This window comes from Accipiter gentilis, chromosome 30 (assembly GCF_929443795.1).
Source record: "Accipiter gentilis chromosome 30, bAccGen1.1, whole genome shotgun sequence".
NCBI lineage: Eukaryota > Metazoa > Chordata > Aves > Accipitriformes > Accipitridae > Astur > Astur gentilis.
Window position 1 is genome coordinate 1,946,822 of NC_064909.1, and position 27,527 is coordinate 1,974,348.

General features: G+C 40.8%; 1 protein-coding gene and 1 long non-coding RNA gene across 8 annotated transcripts in view; both read right to left on the reverse strand.

Annotated features, from left to right (window-relative positions):
• Window positions 1-12,999, reverse strand: part of MOCS1 (molybdenum cofactor synthesis 1) — a 78,592-nt gene extending 65,593 nt beyond the window's left edge. For 5 of the 7 annotated variants that reach the window (XR_007510123.1, XR_007510124.1, XM_049833720.1 and 2 more), the window contains exons 1-3: window positions 12,850-12,998; window positions 4,577-4,709; window positions 3,741-3,908 (exon numbers count right to left, since the gene is read on the reverse strand). Coding sequence is in view for 5 of the 7 variants with exons in the window: in XM_049833720.1 (XP_049689677.1) it covers window positions 3,741-3,908; window positions 4,577-4,709; window positions 12,850-12,969 (421 nt within the window). In the remaining 2 variants the exon portion in view is untranslated. Of the gene's footprint in view, window positions 1-1,321; window positions 1,404-1,508; window positions 1,765-3,740; window positions 3,909-4,576; window positions 4,710-12,849 lie in introns of those variants that run through there. The other 2 variants (XM_049833723.1, XM_049833721.1) reach the window with 2 other exon arrangements.
• The window catches only part of LOC126052714 (uncharacterized), a 113,166-nt gene that overhangs the window by 49,252 nt on the left and 36,387 nt on the right, over window positions 1-27,527 (reverse strand). The gene's annotated exons all lie outside the window — the stretch shown is intronic.

Below are 27,527 nucleotides of genomic sequence, written 5' to 3' on the forward strand. Positions count from 1 at the left end.
TATTAGACCATTATAGAGAATCCAAGGCAACAACACCCAAAGGACAGAACGCTTGCACTTGACAACTGAAATATTTCCATTACCCACAGTGGTAGCCCCGCCAGTTGAAGAGGGCTTATGCAAGACACTAAAAAATGGCTAACAAAAGAAAACTACATAAGAAACAGTTAATATGAGATTAAGATTCAGAAAATAGCTGCCTTCTCATAAGCCAAATACAGAAATCCTCAGCATACCAGATCTCCAGCAGGCAGGCTTTCAAACTTCCAGTTATCAGTACAATAACAAATAGGAAAAAACCCTCATAAACCACTTGCAGAGCCATGGCAAAGTATTTTCTTATTTTCCCTCCTCCCTTCTCTCATAGTCTCCTCCCTAATTTGCTGAGAAATATTTGAAGAACCCTTACTCTTGATGCAGCTTTATTTACAGCACGAATATTTCACAGTCCCTTCTTCCCTCCCTGTTTTACCTCTGTTTGTTCATGTTGGTAAGGGCTTTACTTCTGCTTTATCTCATTTCCCAGCTATTCTCAAAAACTCTGGAATGGGACAAGCTGGGTCACACCAAAGATTCTGAAATTTACAGCAGCAGGATTTTGCAACATGCTTAAGAGCCCCATAAAGATATTTGTAACCTGAGGTTATAACAAAAGAGCAATCTTTAGTAAGAACTAGATTTTTCTGGCATTCACCTCTCAAAATCCTCCCCACTGACCAGGAATAACCTCTTCCTAGAGGATGAGTGCTATTGGTCCGAGTTTGCAAAAGATTGTTTAACACTAGCTACCACTAGCAGCCTAGTCTTTGTGAGAGCATAGGAACACCACTACTTTTACTTACAGCCTCAACACACAAAATGGTCAACCTCCTAACAACAGAGAAAAAAAGACTAGCTGTCATACAGGCTTCATTGCTAGAAATGTAAAATGCGTAAAGACATTGAAGGAAACCAAAGCCATGCTGCAGCCTAAAATGGAAAAATTAAAAAAAGTAGGACCCGCTGATTGGGTCAGTTAATGCAGGCAGCATTAACAGGCAGCTGTTATCAATGCATCTTCTTCTTCATCAGACAGGAGGAGATACAGATGAGGCACTGGAAATACACCAATATGTGGAACCATCTGTAATAACAAACTGGATAGAAGCCCACCTTGAGAACTTAAAGAGATGGAGACTTAACACTAATTAAAAAGGACCAGTTAGTACACTCTGCCTTATTAGTGCAAGCTAAGTGGAACATTTGCAGTTGCTTAGTTTCTTGGCTTGTGGACCTCTAAATTCAAAAGGTATTAAAGAGATTTCATAACTTTGTAACTCACCTTGTACCTGTATTAAGTCTGTTTGCTGACCTTTGGTCACTGCTTTAGCAACAATCAGCACAAGCAAAGGCAACAGATAAAACTATTAAGTAGAAAAGGAAACAGAACAAATACTATCATTCAATAGCATGAAGATAAAAGCTTCCATGTCAGGTTCAAGACATCAGGTAAACCCTTTTATATTTACTTTTTCCTTTAGGATCAGGAGCATCTTCTTAAATAGACAAGTTGCTTAAATATTCTCTTCTAATCATTTCCTCAACTGCGCTTCTGATTGAGTCCAGAAAAGGTATGTGTATCTCCTAATCGAAATGTGTATGTTACTATAAAAAGGCATCTAGCTGCCTGTCCCCCACCCCATGGAAAATTATTTTGTCAGTGCAGATGTGTACTTCTTAGACTATTAATAATAAACAGCTATCACACAGTTTATATCTGGTGCTATTTTAAACTCTGAGTATCCCAAAGGAGATGGATTCTATATTCCACTATCAGCTGCTTCAGAAAAGTCTCAAACATGTTTTCAGCAGTTGCCAGGACATGATTCAGCTTTCAGCAAGTGTCAGTGTTGCTGAGTCATAGTTTATGTATGTGCATGCATTAAAAGAACATTTGAAATAAGCTAAAGAACTGTAGCCGATCTCTGAATAACACGGTCCCCTACAGTAGCTTCAAGTCACATTTGCTCACTAAACAACTAAAAAAGTTTGAACTTGAATATTAGAAAAATACAGTAATAGTAATACAGCATTAATATTTTTGAGATTTATTGGTATTTCACAGACCATTTATGATTAAGAGAAAGGTTTGCTGAAAACAAACCTAACTTAAATCTCAACCCTATTCAGCACCTGAGATATTGTATCCAGCTTCTATAAACCATCTAGAAATCCAGATTAATTCTGTCCCAGCCCAAACCAGTACATTGTGCTAAAATAGCTTCAATAAAGGTGCCTAATGCAAATTCTGTAGAAGACATTTTTGGGCTTGTTTTCCCTCCAGTGAGTTTTCCTCATAGTTGTTACATGTGATCTATTTAGTTTTGAGACTTTTATCTTGATCCCAAACTTGTGCACCATAAAGTAACACCAAAGTCTGAGAAAACAAAAAGTGTTCATAGGTTTAAATTGCCAATTTTCAACATGCCTTAGAAAAAACCTGTGAGGCTAATACAAATTCCTGACAAAACAGGACAATCATCTTAACATCCATTACCTTTACCCCAAGATATCTCTTGTCATCCATTAAAATGATCACTAAGAATCTGTCTTTCTTCTTGAAAGAAACAGGTCTCTTGAAAGGCACATAGCTCTCTCAATCCTAAATAAAAAAAATAACCTATCATGCATGGGCAAAATGCCCTAGAGAATGGTATTCCAGAGTTCCAAAAAGATGAAGTTAGTGCAGTTTCAGGACTCCTCACAATCAAGGTTCAAGGAAACTCAAGCCAGCTCATTGTAGCCACACCTTTTCCAGCTATAAACAGGTCAGTTCTACATACTACACTGCTCTGCTGCTTCCTTTGGAAAAGAACATAAAGGCTGTCCAAATCCTGAACAAAACAGAGCAGGAGCAGAGACCAACTGTTTTCTGCACCAAAGCTCAGTGTATCAGTAGACAGTTACTCTACTTTCAAGACCTTCATCTTCCATATTAACCCTTTCTTATCTTCAGTACTTATAAGAGTACTTACACATGCAGAAACAGACAAGTTCTGTTGCCTACAATACACCAAAGTGCTCCCACCTACATAGCCTTAAATGAATACATTGCCACTACACAAAGCTATTGTAATGTCCATAACATATGAGACTTTGGACAAGGAAAAAACCACCTGGCTCAAGGAAAGAACAGGCACGGTCAGCCAATATAATACCCAGTAATTTATAGTCCATTGAAGTAATAGTCTTCATCAATAACTGTAAAAAAAGGCATTTCCACCATTCCTTATTAAACACAGACAAGCAAGTGACATCTATTATCAAAGAAACAAAACAAGACCCAAAAACACCACCCCCACCCCCCCCCCTCCCCCAGATCCAAAAGAAAACCTGTTTTGTTTGTAAGCATGTATCAACTGTTCCTCCCCAGTGAGGACCTGGTCACATCAATATTTGATTTTTCACCCCAAGGCTCCATTATTGCAAGCTGTTCTAGTAGATGTTGAATATGAAGACAATGCTAAGTTCAGCTGTTATAATATGAAGAGACAAGTTCCATCCAAGCAGGAGAGCAGAAGTGGAAGTTCTCTGAAAGGAGCTACCTTGCATTTCACAATGTTAGGAAAAAGGACTGTCATTTAATGTATAATTATTCCCCATGTTGCTGGACTGTATTAGTAGATAGTTATAAGCGTAGTTCTTGGATCAATATATACCAAGTCACTTTGAAACACACTGTATTGTACATGGGAACTCACCCACAATATCAACCACATCAGGACGGATAAGTGGCTCTCCTCCTGTCAGTCGGATCTTCTCTACACCTTCTTTCACAAACAGTCTGGCTAGGGTGATTATCTCCTGAGCAGTAAGTAGCTCTGATTTAGGGGTCAGCTGAACACCCTCCTCTGGCATACAATACTGACCTGAAACACAGAATACAGAAATACATGGGGGAAAAAATAACCAGCAGCAATTAATCTGGTATTGATGGTCAAAATGCACCAAGTGCAACTGTCTTTAATGGATGTCAAACAACTCTGCTTTTCTGAAATACAGAGAAGATAATACACCAAATCTTACAAGCAATCTCCTACCAATTTCCTGTTTTCCTTCAGAAGACAACCCAAGACTCATTTGATGGGTCTCAAAATTACAATAGATCTATATTGAAGGAAAAGCTGAACTTATTTCTATCTAGCCTGCATTCAGAGACACCAAATTGAACAGGCAAGCACTGGGACATTGCCACAACCTTTGCAGACCTAATTGTGGGAATATCTAGGTAGGAGCTTATCACACACTTTGTGTACAGTATACAAACATCCACAAGTACTATCATCCAAACCACGCCAAGTCCGATGGAAGACCTGTCACTCCCACCCGTCTCTGGCAGATCCCTAGCCTTGCTCCTGCTTCCCCATCCCACCAGCCACTCAGCACCAAACCAGTCTCTATTTAACCTTTAACATTACTTTGTGAAGACAAGAAACAGCACAGGGCCAACACAACAATAAGTACCCTAACTCAGTTCTTGGCCTTTGCACAATATGGTGCATAAGAGCTTTGTGCAAGAAAGCAAGCAGACACTTACACCTGAGGTTGCATTTCTCAGTCAAAGAAATTCGCAAGTAATTATGCTGACGCCCAAAGCTGTCCGTCAAAAAAGCAGAGAAGGGAACAGCATGTTGCAGTAGAAAGCGTCCTCTTTCTGAGCTTTGCAGTTCCTGTAATGAAAACAAGCAAGTGCTAAATATTTGAATAGTTATCCTATCAACTTGCTGTATAAATATTAACTTTGAACTCAACTGATAATATTATTCCATTTTTCCCCAACAGGGACAGCTGCACAAGAAAAACCCATGACTTGTCTTTACGTTCAAACCTGGCCATTTATTAAGTTTCACACCGTACTTAACTACATGGAACTGTACTGTAATTTTCCCTGTGCATGTTAAGATACATCCTCTTTGCCACAGGTGCCTCAGGCTTTTTGTGCAGGATAGGAAGCAGCTTTTTTCAATTGCTCGTCTCTTCACTTTCCAGAATCAATGATCCAGGACCACTCAATCTCACTAGAGCCCTCAGATAAATGAAATCATATAGAAGGGTCCCTCCCTGCACTTCAGTGCAAGAAAGCTAGAAATTGATGAAACACTGCATCTCTGCATGTGTCCCTACCAACTTTCATGTGTAAGGCATAACATCTTGTTAATAGCAAACCCAAATTATTTCTATGTACAATTATGTTTTGTGACGTCTGGTTCAAGAACATTTCCAACAAGGTCTTCTTGCCCAAATCCATACAACAGAATACTTCCAAAAAGCTTATCTTGGTTAAAATATAATAAATAATATAGGGACAGTGGGACTAGAAGAGACATGTATGATCCTGAACACTCCACCTGTTCAAGCCTGCATAAAAAGATTCAGAATTTAGTAATGTCTTTATTAACTTTAATGAGGTGACTATTAAAAGTGATTTCTATTTACAATTTTGGGGTTTTTTAAAGCACAATGTAACATATTCTAGAGCAACACAGTTTTCAGGAAGTACTGAATGAGGGCTGATCACTTTAGATATCAAATTAAATATCCCAAATTAGTAGCTGCTACTGGAAATGAATACAGTTCAAGCTTATACCAAGCATCTTTAAAACATCACTACCATCAACACCAGAACATCAACACCATCAACACTATAACACTTAGTTATAGCAAGGTCTAAATGCAAGGAGTCCCAATGCCTTTAGCCCATGACTTTCAAATTACCATGTTGTAGTTCTGCTTCTCTGCACCTGTAAAGCACAGCTGAAACCACTCTACTACCTTTGGAAAATATTTCAATACCTTGAGCGAAACATACACTGACTGAACCAACTCTTATCACAGTACTGCAGAAAAGCAAAAGTTTACCAACATATTTTAATCAGCTGGATACTTGGTTCAGGCACTACACACAAACGTCCACAAACAACATCATCCAAACTCTGCCAAGTCTGGTGTCTTATCATCTACTGTATCACAGTTAAATTAACATTTTATAGGAGAACAATTTAATAACTCTAACAGAGGCCAGCTGCATAGCCTCACAAAATGAAACAGAGAAAACACAATCAAAATAATTAAAGGAACTACCTTCACTGTATCCTAGTTAGTTAACCACACACAGACACTTAATAGCCAGCTAAGAAAACTGGAAGAAAGCTAAGGGTTTCCTGTAGTTACAGTGAATTTCATCTCCAGTGAAAGAGCACATACAAAATAATTTCTGGATACAATGTGTTCACAAAGTTAAAAAACATGAGGGAGGCAAAAAATCAGCTGCAGAATTGTGCCTCAAGTCAAAATCATGCTGGCTAGTCTTCATAGGCTGCAGCAGGCAAAGGATTAAATAAAGTTTTGACGTAAATTTAAGATGTAGAATGAGGAACTGGACAAAATGACACATTAGCTAGTCTTCGAACTGCATAACTGAACAAAAGTCATGATTTCCATCTAGTGAAAAACAGACCTATGAAATCTCCAGACATACTAAAATTGGCATGTATGGGATGATGGCAAGGGACTGGGCAGAAACATACATAGCTGTGGCCATCATCTCCCTGTGTCTGGTCATTGCTAGTAACCATAGGAGTTAACCCTGCACAGTATTTTGAAACAGCCCTTGCAAGAACTTTGGAAATGGTCAGCTAAAATATTGAAGCACCCAGGTATACTTCCTCAAAACATTTTATTCTGAAAGCATTTGTAAGAAACATTTGCAGGTGGGTGGAAGACAGAGAGGACACCCTCAGTGACCAGATCAGCAGACAGCAAAGGTTGTCTGGGGAAGAGGCCCAACTTCAGCCATCAGCAGCTGCAGCAATTTTGATTCCAGCTGTGCTAACACCAGGGCTGCTGCTAAACTTCTAAGCAGGAGCAGTCTTTCTTGGCAGCATAATCTTTCCACTAGCCTTTAAACAATCCACTACACTTCTTGATCCAAACAGCTTTGTGGTTAGATAAGAAGATCTCTAAGAACATCCCTGGCAGTGGGGGGGTGGGGGGGGGTGGGGGGTGGGTGGGTTAGAGAAGATAAAGGAGACACAAAGTGGCTGTTTCAAAGCCCAGAAAGCATCTGTTTACCCCTGATAAAACAGCAGTACTAGTTTCCACGTAATTGTTTTTCTGCCAAAACAAAGCAATCTCTTTCAGTTTCCATTTTGTAGCAGTGGCCATAAGAGCAGAGGGATAAGGGGTGCAAGGCCAGCCCTCCCCAGGCCTGGCCTTCCCTCCCCACAGCACCAAAGGGGTCAGTGGCAACCTCTCCAAAGCCACACGTTCTGCTCACACTTACACACATTCTTACATCTCCCTCTTCTCCAACATGCACAGGCAGAACAAGTCATCTGGTTTTTAAAATCCCCAGGGAAATGCTCAAGCCTGGGCACATCCGGGTTGTTTGTGAGCTCCGCGCAGCTTTAGATTCCCCAAGAAATCCCAATTTGGGAGCTTGGTTTGTTAGAAATGCTGGCTCTGTTGTACTTCTTGTGAGAGTTTCTCAGAATACAAGCAGGGTTAAGTTGAAGAGCCCAGCTAAATATCCATACTGCATTTCTGCTTCTTCCCCAGTTAGAAAATTCACCGCTGAACAGGCTAAATCTAAAGATATTTTAAATACTGCCAAACTCAGAAAAACCACAACACAAAAGTATTTTTTCTTGAAAATTTCACTGCTTTCTTGGCCTGGTTGGATTTCTGATGTTCTCCTTCCTATTGTTTTGGAAAGGTGTTCACATTTGAGAGAGAAAGCACTCCCATGCTTATTAAAATTATTTGAGCCTTTCTTGTAGGAACACTCGTCTCCTGTTTCTTTCTCAATAACTCATTTTTGCACCTTTTTCATGATCAGGCTTCCTTACCCACTCCACTTGAAGACAGAACTGTATGAACCTCCTGTCTCCCTGTTTTAGAGTGTGCATTACAGGGAGGGGAAAGAAGGGAAAAGTTATCCTCCCTGACAGAAAGAAAGCAAGAGAGGGAGCCTTTAATGATTGTATGTAATCGATGCCAAAACTGCATACTTTCAAGGACAATAATATGCTTAAATTAATTTCCTATTTTCAGGAAGGAGCCACCACTGGTGTGGGACGTAGGAGACAACAGTTCTGTTTATGGTTTGCCATCCACCTGTGTGGCTGTTACAGGCAAGGAAGCTAAAGTAAGAGGACTTACTGGAGGAATAATACTGCCCTTCATTAATTACTCTAAAGTGAACCGTAAAGAAATAGCATTAAAAAAACAGGCACTTAGTAGGCAGTTGGTGTCAATATACTTAAAAATTCCTGTTGGAAATAATTAACTTTTGCTCTCTTGCTGCAAAACAGTGGGTGTTGGGGTGGGGAAAAGAAAAAAAGTTTTCCAGAGCTGCTAGAGCTTCTTTCTGTCAACTTCTTGTCATGTACAGAGATGGGTTTGTCTGGGAGGAAAGAATGACTGGAGATGTAATTTTTAAGCTGTTTGTTCAGTTTCTGTCCAGTTTGATGTCAGCAAGGAGGAATTAAAAGACACCCATGAGGAGTTCAGTAGCATCAGCTTGAGCTCCAGTGGGAATGGATCCTGTATTACCCAAACTGCTACTGCACCCAGCGCTGACTCATATTTTTATCACTTCCACAGGGAAGGCCAAATATGAGAGATGGAAACTCAGCTGCCTTCCTGGTAACTCAGGGCAAGGATGAAGCACTCTCTCAGGTAGTTGTGCAAGTAGGATTTTCCAAAGGGGAAGAACAGGGTGAGGTTGGACAGAGTCACTTGCAGCCTGTGTAAGACCTGTCGGAGTAGAGAGAAAGCAAAAGCTGCCTGCTACAGTTCCCAGGCTACAGAGACAGGATTATTCAGTTCCCTGCAGTTGGAAAAGATGGGTGATTGTTGGCATTTTAACCTATTAATGCCCAACCACATAACTTTTTCACTCAAAAGCAATGGTTATAATCCCCACGTCCCCACTCCCCTCCCTCTGTAGTTGACAGGAGATACTTCCACACATTGGAGAGTATGCACTGTCACAGAGTGTGCTTTATCTGATCTGTGCAAAAACAGTTTCACTCTCCAGGCTGTCAATCTCATGTTCTATACTGGTACTGAAAGAATGAGAGCTTAGATGACTGCACCTAGCAGCTATATTTTGACAAGCTGTCAACCCTTCAGATCTGCCAATTCACCTGTGATTTCCAGGAAAACTCTTCTAACAACACAGCACAATTGGAAACTGTCACCAGAGGTATTAATAACCACCAAAAACACCACAAACTGACAAGATACTGGAAAGGCTCAGTTAAACACAAGGGGGAAGAGAACAGAGCTCTCATCTATTTATCAAGCTGAAGATTGAGTACTATACTTGCTCTACCCTTCCACCTTTACCTCATCCCCAGTGATTTTTGTGCATTATGGAAAAGTAATGCTTGCAAACACTTCTTCAGCCCAGGTCTTGGGGACCACCACAACCTGTGTACTTAAGACACTGTTAACACTGCTCCTGCACCCCACTGGCTCTTTTAGCTCCTGCAATCCTGTTGGGTTTGTGCATCAGTGCTGCCACCTCACTGTAGTACCTAATGCTGCCACACTAGCATCATGGACACAACTCAGCAAAAGCTCTTCTGTTTCATGCCTCAGCTTTAATATCTTAGTCTGCAGGGAAGCGGTCACGTAGTATCCTTGTTCAACCTGGAAATTAGACAACCACAGAGGCTGAAATGGGTCTAAGTAGGCAAAGTGCCAGAATGAGGTCTGAGCTGAGAAATCCAAGACAAATGTTTTTCTGAAGGCTCAGCAGCTGCTGCCCAACAGTTGACCCCAAAGAGCAAGCTACAGTTCTGGTTACTGGCACAGAGAGTGCTGCTCAGAGACTTTGACCAGCTACCCGCAAAATGGAGCTCCAGGACACAGAAAGCTTTAGACATGACTGGCCAAGAATAAGGGCCATATGAGGTCCCTCTAGACAAGCTGGGCTCTCCCCTTTATCCCAGTAGTGAAGACTTCATTGAGGCCACAGAAAATTTCAGGTGGTTATGTTTGAATTACAGGATCTACATGAACAGATGGAGGAAGCTGAAATGAAACTGTATCAGGATGCCAAAGACCTTTACTGGAAATGATACATCTAGAGCAGGATTTTTTTTTTAAAAAAAAAAAAAAAAAAAAAAAGCTTATTTTCTTAACATTATTGCTCCCAAGCCTCACTATTTTAGGAGTCCTCTCACCTTCCTTCTTTGTTTCAAAAAGCTTGTAAACTTCCAGCTTACAATTAAAAAAAAAAAAAGTAGTACAAATTACTTTTTCTTTTGTACTGGAAAATACATAGCTTTGTAGTAGAAATATGTAATCCTATATGATTTTTTTTTTAATTCAAGAATATAATTTGGACATGTATCATCATGTGTACAAGATGACAGGATGGCATCAGATTTTCCTTTGTTAACTGTGAATTAGTCAAGAAATGCTTGTACACAACCAAACAACGACGAAAACACTGCTTTCAGAGTGCCTGTCACTACCTGCTCTTATCTAGTCTTAGAAAAAGGGATTCCACCCTGTGCACATCTCCAAGACTGACAACTGTATCTTAAATATTAAGATACAAACAGGCTCAAACATGTGGACTAACCAGTCCAATAATAAACTGATCGAGTTCTGGGGTTTATCTGTAAACAATTTAGGATCAGCTTCCTAGGTATATCTGATTTCACCTTCAAAATTGACATAAATTTTCACAGCCTCTGATTTGCCCAGTCAGGTCTTCTAATCAGTATCATTTCACTTTTATAACTACATCAATTTTCACCACATATTTCATATAGAGAACATTATAAGGACTTAATGGACATTCAAACCATGAATAAATGCTATTGTTTCTGCTTGAGGGAGTCACTTAGAAGCATTCATAGAAAGTGTTATGACAGATAGCGAATGCAGGATACAGAATGGATAGCACGTGCGCAGACATTTTTCCACTGTCTCAAAAACCAGCATGTAGGAACAGGCTAAAAAAAGCCATAAGTAGAATGTAAGTTCACCACACAATACCAATACAGCAGCTGTACTGACCCCACTGTTTGTAACCTAACCTAAAGGCTTACAATGGATGGCCTTGGACACAGCCTTTCAGTTGTCTCCTGAAGCTCCCGAGTTACACAGTTCTTCCTTCCACAGCTGGAAGGACCATTTTAAAAGGGGATGAAATACAGAGAGACTAGCACTCTCTTCTCCCCCGTGCACCCCCTGCAGCCAACTGAAATCTCATGAAACTAAACAGAACCCATGAACATTTTCAGATCCAACCCAAAAGACAGTCAAGCCGTATTCACAATTGTTTTGAACGTTTGAACATCCTGTCATCTGAAAGCACGTTTTACTGTCACCTGGGAGAGACCAAGAACAGAAAGGAGCAACGAATACATTATCACTGTATAGTTGCTAAGTTTGCACTGTCTTTGCTTTTGCATTAGCTTGCTTCTCAGGCCCTGCAGGGTATTAGCCAGTGCCCCAGCACACTTGTCACACTTACTATGCCACAAACACAAATCAGCCATCCCATTCTTCCAACCACTGTGGCTTTTGACCCCTAAAGCAGTAGGGCTTTCCGAGATGGATGTTGTAATCAAGCTCTCTCAAAAATATTCCTGAATGTATGTTAGAACTACTTGATTTATAGAAAGTAGTTAAAAGTAATTCTGATCAGAATTTATAAAGAAGTACATGGTTTAGAAAAAACAAAAGAAACTCAATAACCTTTCTAGATTCCTGAGCCAAGTAAGCATGCAATAAAGCAACACACAAATCCATTTGACTTTCTGTAAATAAGTGGTAGTGAATGCATTCAATTCTGGTGACCCAAGACTGTCACTAGTAGTTTTAGCTTATTTTCTGCCTCTTAAAGCCAAGCCATGCAATTGCAAGTAACTCAATAAATCATGTCCCAGCTGAGATTAGCCTGCATGTCATGCCCTATTTCAGCTAGACAGTTGTGGAACTTCTGCCTTTCTGTGCAGCTGCTTCTCCCACATTTGGACACCAAGAGACCAAATCCATCTGGGGGAACAAAAGTTAAACTAGGAGGAGCTAGATCTGGACAACACCTCTATTGATTTCATGCCAGCGACAAACAAACAGCTTAATTGTAAAGCTCGCGTGACCACTGGGAGCACAACCACCAAAAGCTGCAAAACCATTTGATTTTGACCTAGGCAGATCAAATGCCGTTGTGCAACCTCTTCTTTGACTGGGATGGAACACAGAACTGGTTCAGTCCAAGAGACTGAATGACCTACTTAGTTTCAAAGTCAAGGTGACAGTTCAACAAAGTAAGGCCATAGAATTCTGTATTACTACATGTTTTGTTGACACCCCTTCCCCCCCTCCCATATAATCAACTCACGTTCACCCTACGAATTACCTACCGGTCTGGGACAGGCTGCAAAATTAAGCATTTCTATTAGAACGCACGAGGCAGAGTTTCTGTGCCGTCCACCCCAGCAGATTCCAGCTGCGGTGCCCTACGCTGCTGGTGGGGGATTATGGATGGGGAACTCTCAAACCCAAGCTCCCCTCGGGAACCCCGCCAGGCGGAGGCCGCCTTGCCACTAGTACTCCTCCACGAACTACGTTTTCTTAATCTTAAGTACAAGGCACTGGCCCCGACTTAATATCCCAAGCACGACCTCCGGCAGCCGCACGCCTCCCAAGCGCTACCCCGGCAGCGGCACCCGCCCGTTACCGGCTGTCGGCGCCGGCGCCCACCTTCGGCCCCAAACCCGGCGGCGCCGCACCGGCCTCCCCTCACGGCCCTCCCCCGTCGGACCCCTCAGCGCCCCGCCTCACCTGAGCCGCGGCAGAGGGAGCCCTCACGGGCGCCCCGGAGCTGCAGGCGCGGCCCGAGGCTGCCCCGAGGAGCCCCCGCAAGAGCGCAGGGCCGCCGCGGCGCCCCCACGCCACCGCCATGCGGCTCGCCGGCCCCCAACACGCGGGGTGCTGCGGCGCCGCCGCCGCCGCCAGCCTCTGGCCGTCACGCGGGGGAGGGCGGAGGGACAGCCAACCAGAGCGGCCGCCGGTGCGGCGATGCACGCCGGGAGTTGTAGTCGCCGCCCTCGTGCGGGCGGAGGGAGGCGCTGCCAGCGGCGGCCCGCCGGTCGCTCGCCGCTGGCGTGCCCTCCGGGGGCAGGGGCCCCGAGCAGCTCCCGGCAGCCCCGCGTCCCTCAGCAGCAAGGGCAAAACCCGCACTGACAGCCTTTCTTGTCTCCCTTCCCCCGCCCTTGCCTCGGCCCTCCAAAAGGCAAGGTGTAGAGCCCGAGGCCTGCGGGCTGGCCCTGCCTGCTGGCTGCCTTCGTGGGACATGCAGATGTCGAAGGACTCGCACACGGGGTACGTGTCCCAGTAGGGACAGGCAGAGGACCAGGAAACACAGTTATCCTCAGCTGAGGAACATTTCTGGTGCAGACAACGACTTCATCCTCAGTCCTGCCTGAGTCTCAAGTGAAATCTGTGAAACATTGTCAGAAGATGGGCACAGGGCATAAGAAAACAATATCTCACTTTTCCAGCCTAATTTAGTTTCCCCCACACTTCCAATGTTTCACAGACAAGGGGCCATACAGCAAAACGTCTGGTGGCCCATGGTCCACCTCCTCTGGGCGAGGGGTCTGCTGACCACGGTCACCCATTGCTGAGCTGAACTTGAGGCCCTTGTTCTGAACCTGCTTCACACATGACAGGAGAGCTCAGGTGCCCAAAATTTCCCTGGATCCCCTTCCCCGAATCATGTCAGCTACTCTTCCAAAGGACATGTGTTTCCCTAAATGACTTCTGTTGCTCTTAGCCTTAGAACCATGCAGCTGTTGTATTGCTGGAGCTGTTGAAAAGTAAAACTCAGACATTTATACACCATACTGCTTCTACAGTAACTCGTCTAGTTTAAATAATTTTGTTTTCCCTTACCAAATTGCTGTGTGAGGGGTATTTGGATTTGCAAAAAATCGTTGCAAAAATGTGTCAGGGGTATTTGCATTTGCAACAAACGGTTGCAAAAACGTTAACGATTCTCTGCACAGTCTTCAGTGTTTGACCTGTGCAGTACTCGTTGATGTGTGAGTAACTGGGCCTTATAATTGCTCATGTCAGCTGTTATTTCTAGACATAGTTGTATGTGCTGGTACAGATTTAAATGTTTAGAAGGTTATACTTAAATCTTTGCTCTGTAGCAAAACATCTTCTTCTGTCCAATTCAGTCTTAAGCATTTAGACTTTAGACTTTATTCAGTCTTTAGGCTGGATAGAAACTAACAGGAAAACTTAATGCAACATTGGTTTGTTTTTTGGTTGTTTTTTGTTTTGGTTTTTTTTTTCCCCAAAGCTGAAGCCATTTGAAAAGAAACACAGACTTGAATGACCTGTGATGTGGCCAAATATCTGTTCTGAAACTGTTCTCATTAGTATGATGTCAAGGTAACATATACACAGATGAAAACAATAGGCAAAATAGCAAGGCAAAATAGTGTTTTTAATTACAGTTTTCAAAGGATGCAGAAGCAAGCTTGATGTTTACATTTACAGTAGCTTTATAAAGCATCACTTCTCCCTGTAGAACTGTAATAACTGTAATTAAAGGATTTCCTGAATTTAATTGAACAGCAAGTGATAATGAGGGCTGAAATACAGAAAGCATTTGAGCTTCATATTAAATGCAGTAATTGTTCAATCAGTGAACCTTTCAAGTTCACTTGAACAAAAAAGTTTAATTAGATGTAAAGTGAATAAAGATCAAAATTTATTACAACCTCAGAAAGAGAAAAAAAAATTATAATTTGCTTAACCAGCATTAAAAAAAATTTTGCAGGATCTCTAATATGTTTCTCCAGTAAATGTTTTTACCTACACTGAAGGGTCTGGTTCTGTGGTTCTATAGTTATTTTATTTCACTTAAAGACTATGTTAAGCCTGACTCACATCTGTAATCCAATTGAATATGGTAGGGCTGAGCATATCAGGAAAGTTAAGAAATGAAATATTTTTGCATACTTAAAGCCTTGTATTTTTCCAGTTTTATCAGATTGTACAAATATAGGCATATATATACAAACCACTATAAAATCAGCTTTTACACCTCCAAAGGCAACCTTGTACTCTCAGAAGTAGCTACTGCTGGTTGACAGAAACACTTGCCCAGAATTAAATGAAACCATAAAATAAATGTAATGGAATAAGAGCATCTGCATAAGAGATGATTCCATTTGGACTTTACTGGGATACAGTCATGTCATGTCATAGGTCATGAAGAGTAAGGTTTTTTGCACATCTGAGACAGCAGCTGAAGGTTTGATTTCTTTGCTTTTCTCAGCAGCTATCTGAAGAACCAGTACTCAGTAAGGAATTAAAGATTTGAAGTTTGTATATTTAGGCAAACATGCTGCGCGGTGTCACGCCCCTGCATTGTAACCAAAGTTGCATGTGCTATTCTACCATGGCAAAATTATACCCAGCTACATCTAGCTGCAGAGACCACTGTCACTCTAGTGAAGCTCAAGACATTTACTCAAGGCAATTTTAGGATCCACAGAAACTGTTGCCACTGGTCTTTCAGTTGTCTTCTAGACATTATGGAGACATTCACTTGTGTTTGGCATAGAATAATTCTGTAGTCCAAATTCCAAAGAAAGAAATTTCTTGCCCTCCCTGCTGCTGCCTTCCTTTCTGACTTACAGGGAGCCTAGATTAGCCATGTCTTATTTAGCTGTTCATTTGTTTCAAGATTTTGCTGAATTCACTCTTAACAGGCCTCATTCAGCACTCTTGGACGTACAGAGATTAACTAACTTTCCTGAAGACACTCTGCACTGTGCCACTTGTAAAAGTCTGTGTGCCTGCCAAGGAGCTTTACACCCACATGGGCAATTGAAGGGCAGAGTCCAGTCCATGTACCAGGCGTCCTCTGTGAGCCTATCCCAGAACAGTATGAAAATGCAAAGTGCTGGACTACTTCCAGTCCTATTCATGCTTCAGATAAGCACTGAACAAAGTTTAAAAGATATGTTAATAATGAAATAATAATTTAAAAGTCTCAGCAGAGAGCACAGCATGTGAGCTGGATGGATCTGCCACACTGATCACGATTGCCTCATTGTCCAAACTAGGCATCTGTTAAGAGTTTCTCAACATCTTTCTGAAACATTGGGCTACATGCCTGAACAAAAACCAGGGCAAAGTGGAAGACCTGATCCTGCCCTCACGTGGGGATGGAACATAGCCAGGGCTTGTGTTGGGACTGCAGTTACGAAAGACTGCAGGAGTGCTTAGTCTAGTGCAAGCCAAGGGAAAGCCTTTGTGTCCAGCTTCCTGCCAGTTGAGCACGAAATAACTGTTAGACTTTACAAGGACACGCTGATTGTTTTGTCTCTTTCTTGCAAGAGCAGAACATCGTTCTTCTCTGCATTTGTTACTAGTGAGCAACATAGGCACTCCTCTAAAGAAACTACCACAAGGATAGAGATTCACTGTTAAACTTCAGAGCGTATGTGAGGTACAAATGACTAGCTTAAGACATCTCACACTTGCTCATGAGCATCATAGCGTTTTTCAGTTCAAAGCACGCTACTGCATAATTATTCTTATCTACACTTGAGAAATCTGATACAGCAGAGGCTTCTGTTATAGTTTGCTTTCCTCATTAGAAAGAGGCATGAGAGCCTTCCTGGTATTTCTTTGTGGTAGCTGGCACAAAATAGTATACACAGGTCTCTAGGACATACTGCTCCCATGCAAATAAAAAGCATGTGTCAAAAAATACACAGTGTTACAAATAGGGATTTTGTAAATACCCATTCCAAGGCTGCCACAAAAATAACAGATGCAGAAGAAATCAGAACAAGGCCAGCCATTCTAATCAAATTGTTCTGAAAATCATTGGCATGGAACCAGCCAGGCTGATTAGAAAATAGGTGTCAATGCTGTCTTCTCCTATCCTTCCTTACCTTCTGTGTGCTGGATAAACCCTCTCCTCCCTCATCTTATTACCTTCCTCCTTTGCTGTATTTTATTTGATGGCATCCAGTTTTTCTACTCACAACAGTAAGAAAAGAAAAAATGTTCATTTAATGTTACTAAACTCATAGTGATGAAATTTTTGGCATTCTTTGTTTGAAGCAGTATCTAGCAGTATCTAGAGTAATGGGCTGTACAATACCAAGGAATCTGACTGATCCTACGTATCAAAGCTAAGTCTATGTTTACTCTTCCATATTACAGAAAGGGAACTAAAAAATGCATAAAACCCAGAGGCTAGTGTAAGTAGAAAAGAGGAAAAGGGAAGGAGGAAAAGAAGGAAAGGAAGTGGAGGAAAGGAGAAAAGGAGGGAGGGAGGGAGGGAGAAAGGAAGGAAGGAAGGAAATAAAGAAGGGAGGGAGGAAGGAAGAGGGAGGGAAGGAAGGAAGGAAAGAAGGAAGGCAGGCAAGATGGGAGGGAGGGAAGGAAGGAAAGAAGGAAGGTAGGCAAGATGGGAGGGACAGAGGGAGGCAAGAAGGAAGGAGAAGGAAGGAAAGGAGGAAGGAAGGAAGCAAGCAAGCAAGCAGGAGAAAGAGTTTTGCTGTGAGGTTGAACTTATCATTTACGTATGACCATAGCCTTGTCTCTTGGCTTCCTTCCTTTACACAAAATATCATAACCATGACTTCAGCATTACACAATTGAGGAACAGTAGCACTTTGTGCCTTCCTGTGTTTTTATCTAGAAGTTCTGTGCAGGACAGCTAATGAGCTTTTTTTTTATCTGGAGCAGGATTGCACAGTTCCACCCTTTATGCAACATTCCTGGTAAAAAGTCTGTTTATGGGCTGACCACAACAACTTGCTGGTCTAACTGGGTGCTTATCGTGTTTAGTTCCTGAGAACTGTGAGAAGAATGAATATAGTGACACAGAAGATCCTCATCTAATAAGGGTGACACAGGCGTAACCAAAGGAAAATTTAGAAAAAGTCATACATTGTCTCAGAGTAACTCTCTGTGGGCTTATTCTGCCCCAGGCAGCTCCAGTTGTATGTTTGGGGTTAGCCTGTTAATATGCCTACTTTTTTTCATATTTGACTGAATTCAAGGACATGGTAAAAGGAGGTATCTGAGTGTTAGAAAACACCAGGAGACTTCTTTTTCCTTTCCTATAGATGACCTGGACTCCTGATGCCCTCCCCTCTCCTCCCATGAGTAACTCTTATTCCTCCTTTCCATGTTAAAGAAATCCTGCTTAACTTTACAGAGTGAAGCTAACTGTATTGGTGGCATGTGATGGTGCCTTTGGTATCAGCACCACCAACACTCCAGGCATAAGACACTGGGTCAGTGCAATGATTCTCAGACCTGAGAATTCAGCTGTATTTTGGACCAAAAATATTATGATCTCTCTTTTTCCTCAAAGTGCAGATCCGGTTCTTGGTCTTCATCTACTCTAAGAGAAGGAATTATGCCTTCCCTTCTCAAGAGAAATGTATTGGTCTTCAAATGAGGAGAAAAGAGATAAACTCCAAATGGCCTTACACAGGCTTTGTCCTTAAGCATTACAAACAAACACACACACACGCACACACACACACACACAGCCTCTTTTCCAATACAGGTGCTGTCTTGCTCTCCTGAAATTAGTCCCTGTATTTGGAATAGCAATTAATTTAGTTAAACAGCTGGACATATGACCTTATGAAATATGATTAGTATTTCCTATTTAATTTGCTTTGAAGCAAGAAATTTCATCAATAACAACAAAAAAACCCCTTTGCCACATCCCAACAAAACAACAAGCAAGATCACAGGCCTTCAAGACTGGATTTTGTGCTAGAAGAGTTTGATGTGACTTGGAAGTCAATTAAGTTCTGTCAAGGCTCTAAAGTATACCTGTCTTGTCCCTTTCAAAACTAGGTGGTAGTGTTTATAGCCAGGTTCTTAGTCTACCTAGGATAGGATTTATTTTCTGCTTATTTCTTGGCTTATTTAGCTGAAACAAGCCAACTTCAAGTCTGTTAAGCATCCCATCAAGGCAAGTGAAAGGGTAACAAACAGCACTCCAAAAAAGTTAATTTGTATCCAAAGAACTTTGTCAAGTTAGAAAGTCACAGGCAGAAAACTGAACGAAACAAAATAAAACAGAACAATAAAAACGTCAGGGCATCTTTGTGGGCTGTTGGCATTTTTGTTTTGTAGATGCTTGTATCAAAGACTTTTTTTCAGATACTGTTAAGTCACTTCCAAATTTAGCATCCCATAGATATTTCTCTCTCTGTCATTTCAGATCCTCTGGGCACTTCAGTTCTGTTCAGTTCTTGCAAATCACAATAAAGAATTGTGATTAAGCAAACCAAATCTCACTGAATATTTCCCTCTTTCACTTCTTTGGCTATCATCTTGTGAAAGAAAGACAGAAAAGAGTTGTTTGCAGATTCACTCTGTTCTCTCATCTCCTCTTCCCAATGTCTTCCGTATTGCCAATTTCTAAGCTGTGTTTCCAAAAAAAGGTGAAAATGTGACAATGCCTTTGAAGAACTTTATTTGAGTTTTAGGACAGAGGATCATTACATTGTTGTGCATTGTTTAGTCACTTAGGTAATGGAAAAGTGTGCCTGAGATGCTATCTTTAGAGAAGAGAATTCTGCTCTCCTGGTTCCTGCCACTCACCTTCACGTCCATGATTACAAATAGCCCGTAAGGTAGCAGAAAATCAAGCCCTTGAGAGGCCGCTGTCTGAACAATGACACTCAATCTAACCTCAGAGAAGCCATCAGGTTGGACGTTTCAAACGTTATGACAACTATGCCCACTACATTTGAGATGTCGTAAGCCTTATTTTCTGTAGTAGCTACTCCTATAAAACTTTCCACTCACTATAGTGGTAATTGCTCAGACCTTGTGACTGGCTAACCACTGGGCCTCTGAAATATTCTGATGTGGGGAAATGAGATGGGTTATTTATTTCCTGGGGAAAAGGCATGTAGGACACTGTATTGGCCTTGTATTTCCTCATGGATAGTGTATTCATTAGGATCCCAGCCTTGCAAATCTGGTCTCCTGACCCATTTATTTCAACTTCAAATGCTGTGGCTGTAAAGAAAATTAATTATAAAATAAAACACAGAAGTGGAACAGGCTGATTTGATGCTGGCCTGAATGGAATCTTGTTTGCTGGAAAGTCTTTTCATCTTAGCCAGTGGAATGCCTTTACTTTTTTTCTTTTTTTTTTTCTCTCTTTTTTTTTTTTTTTTAAAGCTTGGCAATTAGATTCAAGGATTTTTGTGTTGCTGCTGTTTACAAGTTTTTTTCTTCCTCTGACAGAAGAAAATAACTTTATGTTGATGAAATGTTTCTGTTCCAGAAGGCATCCAACAACATTTGTCAGTACCGGCCTGTCAGTCTTGCTGTTGTGCAAGTCCTTCATCTCCACATGGAGCACTCGTGATACCCATGAGGAAGACTGAGCACTTTGGATAAACACAGAATGGCAGAAAATGGAGAGAAAAAGAAGGATGAAACAAGGACATAGAAGAGAAGTTTACCTTAAATTTCAGATATAGCTGAAAATGACACCTACAATCAAGAAGCCTGGAGCCAAACACTTTTAAAACCTGCATGACCTTAAGTTTCTAGAATGAATTCGTATCTTTTCAATTAAACAGTATAATTGTTCCATTAAAATTCTGGCCTGCTTTAACAAGAGATTTTTTCCTCCACATAACTGCAGCTGTCTCTGCAGTGCAACATAGTACCTTCTGAAAAACAGTGAGAGTATTTAAGACAGGAAGGGAATAGGTGAAAGACCATCTGTCCCAAGGTAGAGAGAGAAATAGATTAAATTACTGCTGTGTAATTTTGGATGTCCACTGTTGGGAATCAACAACCTGTGGGATAATGGTATTGCCCTTTATTTTCTTTTTGTCCCCCTCCCTCTGACAAAGTTTAATAACAGAATTATAGAGTATTCTTCTCCACAGCCAATCTCTATGTTAAAGTTGCAAAATCAAGTACTTAGGGACAAAAAAAAAAAAAAAAAATAGCCCTAGTTTTGGCATCTCTCTCTGCGCACTCTTACTTCATTCTCTTACGTATGTGTCTTTCTCGGTGTTTATTTGCCTTCTTATCTTTTAGATTATCTTAAATTCCTCTCTGAACTTCTGCCCACCTGTCCTACTGTCCATCTCCTTCTCTAGCCTCCTTATTTCTAATCCCCTGAGCTTTAAATTCCTTCCCTCCCATCTGCTTGCTTTGCACCTGGGATGGGGTAATAAGAGAAATGTGTCTCCACATGAGAGTCTATTAGTGAGCAGGAACAGATACTCACAGTTACAGAAAAAAAATAACACCCATCTTGGACAGCTTTGCTTTCTGAAAGATCAGATGTTCATGTATTTCATTGGTTAGGATGTCTGATTGCAATCCTGATATGTCCTGCTACTGTCACCTGAACAAGTGATGTCTCTCCTAACTGGATTTTTCCCTTGTGTGCAACTCTGCATCTGGCAAAAGGGATTGTTTATAACCTCATTACCTGTAATTTCAGAAGGCTGCACTTGCAACATTAATTCCTGTCTGGAAATTATTTGACTCTCCCTGTACCTTTCTTTGGCTAGAATATATACACCAGTCCCAATGACAGTTAATAACTCTATGTAGTAACAAGGACTGGTAACTAAACAAAATAACTTCCTTCCTGGTTCCCTTCTTCCTCCTCAGTTGTCTAAGGAACATTGATTTAATTAGTCTGATCATATCCTCACTTTTCATTATAGTAACCTGATTTATTTTACTTCCACTCACTTGTATGAGCTCTATTATACACTTTTTTCTTTGGTCTTTGGCAAAGTTATGGACAACAGGATGATAGCGTATGTCCATACATTTCGTGTGGTTTGTTCAAACTTTTATGGTTTTAATATTTTGTACCTTCTATGAAAACTGGTTTGCTGCTAGGTGACTGTAAAAGTGAGATTTGATAAATGATCATATATTAACATTATGGCTGAAACAATAGACAAAGGGTAACTGGGGAGATAATTACCAAGTCTAGTCAAGTGATTAACTAGTAATTATTCATATGTTTTGCAGTTCTTTGCTCTTATGACTAGATGTTCCTGTACGCTAGATGAGAACAATGTTGAAACTGACCACATGTGATTGAAACTGCATTAAGCTTCAAGATCAAAGAACAAGGACAAGAACAAAGACTTCAAGGACAGCCAACAAGAACTTCAAATGGGTCGGTGGTAACAAAAACAGCCCTTCTACTCAAATGGATCCTTCATTGCGCATGATCGGATGTAGGCAGTACTAAGGTAATCAGTTGCAATTATTTTTATGTATATGAATACTAATCTGATTAATATGCAAATAGATATTCTATATAACCTGTTAGTGCTAAAGCTGTGGCATGCGCGCTAGGTGGAATTATCCCTCATGCATCTAGCGTTGCAATAAAGAATGCCTGCTCTCTAGAACTCCAAAATGAGTCTTAGAGAGTTTCTTCAATGAGCTTTTTGGTACCAAGGAAACCTTCATAGGTCAGATTGCTTCTCCAGTACCGAATTTTGAACTTTGGGATGAATATAAAAGCAAGTCTATGCCTCATTTCTTGGCAGTCCAGAGAAATTCCTTTTTCAGTTTTACACATCTTAAGAAGGATAACTGGCTTCAAAAACAGCTTGTGGGGTTAGCAAGGTTTCCAGGGAGTAACTCTACTATTTTCAAGCTGGACAACTATCTATACTGCACAACACAGAAGGGCCAGGACCCTGCTAAGCTGAAGCTAATGGAGCAGGTACAATCAGACAGTACACTGCTTGGATCTGCAGAGGTACCAGCTCAGATCAAGAGAAACACAGTGCCACAACACCTGCATCCTAACAAAGATAATTTGTGTGCATGCAGCAAAACACTGATTAAATTGTTCTGTTTCTGGAGCTACCACTTGATTGCTAGCACAGGAGTCTTTGCACTGTGCTTGTTGTCTGCTGCTGACGTAGTTTTGCAAGGAGTGACAAGATAGCTTTAACATAGACCGGATAGTCCTCATTAAGAAGTGAAATAGGAATACTTGTTTAATTTTACTGTCTGTGCTTGCTTCTGCCTTATCTCATCACTTTAATCTGGTAGGTGGGAACCTCCAGCTCCTGGCCCACAGTGCAGCTGCACCATCTGCCCACTTGTTAACTGTGCCAGTGTTTCATTTATTTAGCTCCTAGGGGTGATGAAGAAGTAGTGTTGAAGAGAAACTGCCAAAGCATGGTCACAGACCCAACGTGTATCCTAATGCTTCGCTGCTCCAACAGCTAGATGTGCATGAGTCCAGGGTAAGGAACAGAACGCAGATGTCTGAACCCTTCATTTCCTGCATTAGGAAAATTATCTAATCACCTTGCAGTCTAGACCTGCCATGGAACATCAGCCTGCAGGTCCTTAGACTGGGGTTTGTATTTGTCATCAAGTAGGTATTTGGACATATTCTGGGAAAACAGAAAGAGACTGACCTCCTTGGTTCATGGTTGCAGCACACAGAACTCCCACATGAGCAGAAGGATACAAGCAAGAGTACAAGTCCTACTAAAATCCTGTCACAGGGAAGGTCATACTAAAGTCCTCATGCTAAAGCACTCTATGCCCATAGAGACCTGGGCTTTACACCCATATCAGAGGAGACAGAAGAAATAGTTCTGACTTGGCAAGTTGTATGATGGAAGAATGGCAAGGGAGGTGGTGGGGAAGAGACATAAATGAAAAAAAGGAATGACCTCCAAACCTGCAGGACCTGGTGACAATCCCTGTATTTCCACTCAACTGGAGTGGCTCTACTTTCTGTAAATCACTAATACTGAGTCATGATAAAGAAATGTTCTGGAAACTTCGATGTAGTTTGTTTGTACTGTCAAAACAGTTGACTGGCATAGAAAATTGTAATCTAGAATATAGCCATAATAAAGCACTCTAAGGTGATGAATATGCAAGGAAAATCAAAACCAAATTAAGCCTATTTTACTTTATCAAGACAAAACATAGCTGTAGGATTGAATGAAACACTCTGATCTCTGGCACATTCTAGCCTGTCATCTTCAGTCTGTAAACTTGAGTGCCTTTAGATAGTATTTGGTCTGTTCATTTCTGTATTGACACTTCAAATGTTGAGTGTTTGCAGATTTTTCCTGCCATATATTTCCTCTTCCTTTTTTTTTTTTATTTTGCATATTTGCAAAAAATATGCAAAATATAACAAAATAACATTAAGCTTTTTCTCAGAAATTTCCCATAAAAATTTAGACTTCAGAAAAATTTTTAATGGAACATGGTCCCCTTGGAAAAAGGCAATTCAGCAGCCAGTTCATCTGCTATTTCAGACAAACTAAGCCATTTAATGACTCACTCTGGTAATACAATTGATGTTTGAGGGGGAACAGAAAGTCCTTTAACTAGAAAATATAATCCAAGCAGTTGGTTCATCATTGACTTCTCCCTTGTACAATAATTTGCAGTCATCTTGCATGGGTGAATGACTGCATGAGTGAACAAGGCTATAGAGTACTGAGCCCTTTGATCCAATTTTGCTCCAGCTCAAATGAAGAAAAAAGTTTGTCCTTGGATTAATAGGAAGGATATGGCCCTAGTCCTCCTAATTTATTTATGATTAGGTTATTAACTCAGACTCAGGAAGTTTACAAAGACTTTATTCAATTCACACGCAGACTGAGAGTCTGGAGAATGAGAATGTGGAGATTTATTGCAACGGAGGTAAGACCAAAACAAAAGCCACCAGGATTTCAGTCTCTGCTTATCTTCCCAAGTGACTCCAGCTTATTGTGATTAGTAGAGTTTTATAATTGTGTTTCACTGCCTGCTAGCACCTCTTTGTCTCCTTTTAAGATTGCTATGAGGTCCAACAATCACAGGGATACTTGTCAGAGGGAAAAAAATGGGATGGGAAGAGGGAAAGCTGGCTGGAAATTTTCCCTAAGAAATTTAGTAGGATAGGAAGGGACTTGGAGGATTGTTGAGATGAATCCATTGCTGGTTTAGGTGGCCATGTCACAAACTCGCACCTTTACTGTTGCTGAGAAGCCAGTTTAGAGACAAGGAGCTCTGATGGCTATAAAACTTCTAAGTTTTGACCTAAAAAAAAATTGTTGGTAGTTTATGCACAAGTTGGTCTCTGTCTTATATAATTCTTTTCTTGGCTTTCCATTCACGTGCACCCCTTCTCAGAGCAGATGAAGAACACCTCTTTGAGATTTCTCTTATTAGATGTGTTGTTGGGGTAAGCAGAGAAATGGAAAACCTTTCTCTGCACTTGTCTGCTGTAATTCATTTTGTTCTTGGGAAATTAAATCTGTTCTTACTATTCTTTAGGTGCTGTGAGCCAGATAGATAAGTGCTGCTACTTTTTGGCAAAGTCATTCCTGGAGGCCCTCAGCTACAGAGCAGTACTATAAACTCCCAATGCCATTAGACACGGCACATATTTTGACGATCTTTCTACATGACCCGACATTCTCCTTGCACTTTTCCAGTATTAAGAAAGAAGAAAATCCTTTTCTTCACCTGGGTGACTGGCTAGAGATGCATTCTAATATATATCCTTCCAGCAGCTTAAGTCTGAACTCTGCCTTATTTTTTAAAATTAATCCTTTCTCAAGGAAGTGTCTTTCCTAATATGGTCCGATGTTGTATTTGTCTCTTTGAAGACCATATCATGTTGGTGGTAATAGACAAGCTATGACTAACTAGTAAATATAGGATATTCTGTCATTTCATTACTAAGGAACGAGCGATAATGAATGACGTAAATGCATGACCTTCTGTTTTGTGTGATTAATTTCACCTCATTTCTATTACTCAGGGCCCCATGGTAATCCAGTTTTTCCTGTCTGATATTCAATACCTCCTCTGATTTGCTAATCACTGCAAAGTGTATGCAACAAATTTCATCAGAGCACCAGATTTCTGAGCCAACTTCATTAGTGAAAATATTTGACAAGAGAAGCCGGAAGACAGATCCTGAAGAGCTCCACTAGCCATCACTTTCTAAGCCTTCTCTTTCAGCAAAATGTTCTTTATCATTTTTTGATAGTGCTTAACCAGCTGAGGTCAAACTAATAGACCAGTTGTCTGAATCACACCACTACTCCTTTCTTAAATAGAAAATATAATATCCTATCATCAAATCTCATGGAACCATTTAAGACCAGAAGGGATAGCTTTTTAAATAACCTTGCCACCAGCTTTGGGTCAGTTATTTCCCTGTTGAATGTATACTTTCCATATCTATGCACTGATGCATATTGATAGTCTTGCCCTTAATAAGAATGTGTATGTAGAACAGAGAACAAGGTATCATTTACTATTACTTTATCAGTTACCTTTAGTTCATACCATCTCCATAAAGAGCAGCACCATTTCTTTCATATATTAATTTTTATTTCTACAATAAGCAACATTTTACCATTTATTTTTATAAACACTGCAAGCTCTGACACACATTGATGTTTTCTAACTACTTTTGTACTTCCACTTTTGGATCTCCAATCCATAACTTTCTTTTCTGGTCAAGGCTTTCCCCCTCACCCCGTTCTCATTCCCAATATTCTTGTCAAAGTTACTCTTATCTTCAAAGCTCATACTTACAGATTTTTTCCCTTGACTGGGATGTAAATAACAGAGAGGATTTATCAGCCCAGATGCAACTGTGGTCTGGATAAGGGCTATCCCAACTCATCAGAAGCAACTACATCAGGTGAGGTACTGCAGGAATAGTTACAAAAGGGAAATAATAGCTATCTTAATTCCCTCAGTAAATACCATCCTCTTCTTCTTAGAATAGGAAGAAATTCTATTGCTTTTCAGTATTTTATATGCCTGTGCTGAAGTAAATTTCTTTTATCTCTTGAAGTTTGTCCTGTTGAACTAAGCAACTAAGGACTTTGATTTTAATTTAATCCACTAATGATCAGTATACGCAGTTATTGGATTCTTTTGTAATATCTTCTGTCATACCAAAACCAAGTCTAAACAGCAGCTATTGTTATTTGTTTAAGGACTTGTGAAAAAAAAAAAGAAAGAAAATAAATAAAAAAAAATTGTTCATTGGATCAGGAAAACTCTAGAACAAACTAATATTTAAGTCCTGTTACTCTTTTCCTTGGGGAATTTACTCTGAATTTCTGGGCAGTGTCTGCCTCTAGCCAAGATTCAAAATTACAGAACCTCTTCTAGACTCTCATGGCCAAGTATCTTTTTTATGTTTTGGGGTTTTTTTTGGTTTAGTTTTGTGTTTGTTCTGTTTTGTTTTTAATTAATGGAGATGCTGGTAAATCAGTGTGGAAGGAATGAAATGCCAAGTACTTTCTGACAACATAGATTGCAAGGAAAAGGAGGGAGGGACATGACACATTTCCCCTTACCCTTCTCTTCAACAATGTACTGTTTTTCAGGGTGCTCTGGCACATTGCTTCTCCTGCCTGAGGAGGCAGAAGTCCACCTCTCTGGCCATGCTC